This window comes from Cupressus sempervirens, chromosome 8, assembly GCF_028749045.1.
Source record: "Cupressus sempervirens isolate cs-2001-9-10 chromosome 8, ASM2874904v1, whole genome shotgun sequence".
Taxonomy (NCBI): Eukaryota; Viridiplantae; Streptophyta; class Pinopsida; order Cupressales; family Cupressaceae; genus Cupressus; species Cupressus sempervirens.
Genome location: NC_143125.1, coordinates 803630236 through 803634701, shown reverse-complemented (window position 1 = coordinate 803634701; position 4466 = coordinate 803630236). Strand labels below are relative to the sequence as shown.

Genomic DNA, 4466 nt, shown 5'->3' with positions numbered 1-4466 from the left:
TATAGATCTTGACATTAGTTGTATTTACTCACATAAACACTTTAATTTTGAGTAGATAGAATACTCCAAATATGATGCTACATTGTATTATTCTAACAATTCATATCATCACTTTCAATACGTTAATCTTCTAGTTGCATTCGATTTGAGAATATATTGATGAATTATTTTTCCAAATTTGTTTGTTAGGTTATGAAATAATGCAATAATTTTTTTCATTCAACTATGTAAGTCTTCTATCAGCCTACTATTATTTATTTGTTTATATTAATTTTGATGTGTGTCTTGAAATTTTCATTATTCAAAGTACAACAAGTTAGCAATCAATTCTTTGCATTAATATATTAATCGCAATTGTTTTTATTCACATAGACATTTCAAGTTTGACAATTAATATCATCAATTTCAGTAGGCTAATCTTCTAGTTCCATTCGGTCTGAGAATATGTTGATGAATTGATTTTCCAAATGTGTTTTACAGGTTTTGGATTAAAAAGAAATAATTTGTGGGCTGACATTCCCATAGCATCCATTAGAAGCATACAGAGTTGGGCTTGAACATAGGTTATCATCATAGCAATTGCTTTATCTTTTCACATTGTCATGCTCTGTTGGAGTACAAGTTTAGATACACTTAGGAAAGTCCAAAGTGAACATGAGGTGTGATTGTATCCATAACATTTTTGCATGATTTACACATAGATTTTTGTATTTTTGACCCTTTCTTGTTGGTGCATGTCAACTCAGGTAATAAATATAGGCAAATTGCTTGCATTTGACACAAGTTTAAGTCCTTTGCATCACCCTACATGTATTTGAAAGTGATCAAGAGCCCAATGTGCTCTAGAAGTTGAACTTCATATTGCATATTTGTTTAGTTACTTATTAACCATTTATTTAACTTTTTAGGTGTGTGTATGGGATGTAGTCCACTAGTTTGAAATTTATTAAAGAAATCTTGCTCTAGGTCAAAAATTTTTTTTACCATAAAAATAAGTTTTGACAACATTTTTCTGGCTTATTGAATGCCCATTGCTCATACCTTGCATTGGACATGATCTATGAGGCTATGTAGATGGTGGTTGTTACTAAAATGCAAGACCAGATTGGATTTGAGTTCAATCATCAAATGCTCAAATTAGTACTCCATAAAGATGGCTTAAGTTCATGAAAATTGTTTTTCCATAGCAATTGTTTTATACATACTAGTGTCACACGTCTACCTTCTTAGAAACATAAATTCTTGGCCAATTTTTGTAGATGAGTGGTATGAAGATTTTCCAAGAACCAGCATGATATTTCGTTTGATAACTTTTCTAGGAGTTACCATTCATGCTAATTAATTATTTAGATTTTTATAAATTTGCATTGTTTAACAAAATTGAAATTACTCATCAACCCTTCTTTAAGTTCAAAATCCAAATGTTAAACATTCTACCATAATTTTTTGTTTGTGTGTAATAACAGTTCAATACGTGTAGTATGACAAAAAAATCGGTTGTTTTCAATAGATTTGTTTGATATGCAAAGAATAATCTAAAATATACTAAAATGTCCTATCATTAATGGATTGTCACTTCAGGTTGCAACAAACTAATGATTACCACTTTCTTCCATTCAACTATGTGAGTTGTATGAAAAATTCTTAGTTCCAGTTAGCTATATTTGTTGCCCTCACATCATTACTTCATTCACATCTTATTTACATATTTTTTTGGATCTTATTATGCACACACATTCATATATATCATGTATTCAAAACTATATGATGCTACATTATATTATTTTGACAATTCATATCATCACTTTCAACAAACTAGCAATCAATTCTTTGTACTAATATATTGCTTGTACTTAATTGTGATGTTGCTTCATACTATTATTGTACACTTTTACTAACTATTCATTAATTATTTGAAGTTTTGCAGCAATATAACAACTACTTATCTAAGAGATAAAAATGTCTTTCACCAATCTAATGACCAACATACATGAAGAGGTTTATATGCCCCCCCATTGCTACACCCATTGCTCCCCCCATTTCTACCCTGACTGTTAGTTCTTCTAGAAGTCCAAAAGTGATATGGACTAGAGAGATGGAGCAAAAACTCCTAGATTTTCTCCTAGAACAAGTTCACTTGGGAAGAAAAGGTGAAGGAGGTTTTCAAAAAGAAGCATGGACTGCCATAGAAAAAGGATTCAACGAAGATTTCAAGTTGAATCTTGGAAAAGGGAACTTCAAGAACAAGTTGAAAACATGGAAGACGAGCTATAGAGTAATGAAAGAGTTACGAAATACAAGTGGCTTTCCTTGGAATGAGACAACACAATGCATGGATGCTAAGGATAGTGTATGGGATGAACTATTGAAGGTAAACTACTCTTCAAAGGTTTTTGAATTTCTAATGTTTGACAAACATCTAATTAATTTGTATGAAAATGTGTAGAGAAAGGAATTTAGGACTACAAAAGTGTACAAGAGGTCGCCATTCAACTATTTTGATGACCTAGCAGCCATTGTTGGGAATGACATGGCAAAAGGAGACATAGCTACAACGATGCAAGATATTGAAGATGGTAACCTTTTTGCTCATGCCATTGATCTGGATGAGGAAGCGGATTTTTAATATGCATGCAAATGTTGCTACTAATGTAGATGGAAATTTCCTCCAGTCAACTACATCCACTAGAAATAATCCATGTACACCATCAACAAGGCAGCCAAAGAAGAGGAAGGCAAGCGTGGCTGCTTCTTTGGATGTAATATCTAAAAGAATCCATATGATACAAGAGGGAATTAGTAAGGCTTTAGTAAGGCTCACACTATCAAGGTTGACACTAATAGATTTGGGAGTGTTTTGCGACGTTAATTTTTGACGTCAATTTGCATTTGGCTTTTTTTTTGCCTTATAGCCCGACGACATCGCAATTGCGACGTCGTCGGGCTATAAGGCAAAAAAAAAAAGGCGCATTGCTCATTATCTGCTGTCGCCGAATCGAGCTCCGCTGCCGCCGAGAATTATCACTGCCTTTGAATCGCCAAATCAAGCACCCAAGGTATGGAAAAGTTTCTGCTGCTTCTTTCTCCTCCTTTTTCCTTTTTATATGCTCTGGAAACAAACTCAGTAGGGACACTACAGAGATATTATCATAATGGCCCAGATTCGCTTTTCGCAAAGCCAAAATTCTTTCTTTAACATACTCGCTTACCTTGTCACGGAGCTCCATGCCTATCATCAAGGTCGATGGGAAAATGGGTGAAAGCTGCACCAAAAGCCCACCAAAGCCGCAACCAATATCTGCAAACCAAATTTTCTTTTCTTGACCAGTTGAGGCAGAACATGTGTTCACTGGTTTCAAATCCTTAGAGTTCGAGACTTCGTGTTCTTCTTGAGCTTCACCATTAGGGTTAGGCGCTAGAGATTTGTTGTCTTGGAGATGTTTTTCAAAGAAATATGAAGGGAAATGGTCAGCATAATCGAATTGAGCCAAACAGAGAGGTACAGGAAAGTGTGAATCACTGAGAGGATTGCTGTGAGCTCACGCTCTATAAAAATGCTTCCTTGGATGCTTCACGGACGCACAATGCTCTCTAGCATGCGACATTGCTCAAATTCGAGGGTTTTTCTTCACATTTCTTGACGAGATTGGAGAGAAGCTCTGTGGTGAAGAATGGCTGTTGTAGAACCTCCTAGATGAATGGCTGTCGTAACACGCCTCCCGTTGTCTTGTCATATTTCTTCAAGATCTTTGCAACCCCTGTGTAGTCATGGTCTTGCTCAAGGGACAAATTTGACAAAACGGGGGTTTTGAATTTGAGAAAGGGGGAAAATTAGGGACATAGTCCATTATTAACCTTACATACCTCTGATAAACACATTCGAAAACCTTTTGTCTTTTCAAGAACCCCATATACATCTGATAAACACATTCGAAAGCATTTCATCTCTTTTGGAACTATTGGAATACTTTCAACAACATTAGTGATACTAGATGATGCTCCAATAGGTCCAAGGCAGATGTTGCAATGACTAATACAAAATGAAGGTGTTGCAATATTTAATGTAGAGAGTCCGTTTGAACTTGATACTGGTATTGTGTTTTCTATGGAACAAATGAGAAGCAATTATTAGAAAATAAATAAAATATAAACTGTTCAAATGTAGGAAAAAATTAAATGAAAATTTATTGCTTGTTAAATATACTTTCAGATGTAAAATGGAGGTTTTTTAGTGTGTTGATATTTAAAAAATCACATTAAGTATTATTGCCGGCATGTTATCATTGTCTGTTTATTATGATTAGTATTATTTTTCTATCTTCTTTGTGTCATCAATCAACAATATTTTTCTTTCATGTCATTTTAAGTTAGTATTTAATGTTGAAACAATACAATTATGTACAAGGTCTTGAAGGATTGGAGAACAATGGAGTCTATTCGAACAATGTGTGAGAAGGTATATTTGA

The 4466-nt window shown here is 34.1% G+C and overlaps 1 protein-coding gene across 1 annotated transcript; it reads left to right on the top strand.

The window, feature by feature from the left end:
* The first annotated feature begins 2095 nt into the window (after positions 1-2095).
* Positions 2096-2626, top strand: LOC149544833 (uncharacterized). Its single transcript, XM_089796011.1, has 2 exons — positions 2096-2371; positions 2447-2626. Exons 1-2 carry the CDS (start codon positions 2096-2098, stop codon positions 2624-2626), a joined length of 456 nt encoding a protein of 151 aa, XP_089652137.1.
* Positions 2627-4466: the final 1840 nt, after the last annotated feature.

Bases quoted from the DNA above. Each gene is read 5' to 3' on its own strand.
- LOC149544833 (XM_089796011.1), top strand. From the start codon at position 2,096: ATGGAGCAAAAACTCCTAGATTTTCTCCTAGAACAAGTTCACTTGGGA. The intron at 2,372-2,446 runs GTAAACTACTCT...GAAAATGTGTAG, and splicing joins TATGGGATGAACTATTGAAG to AGAAAGGAATTTAGGACTAC.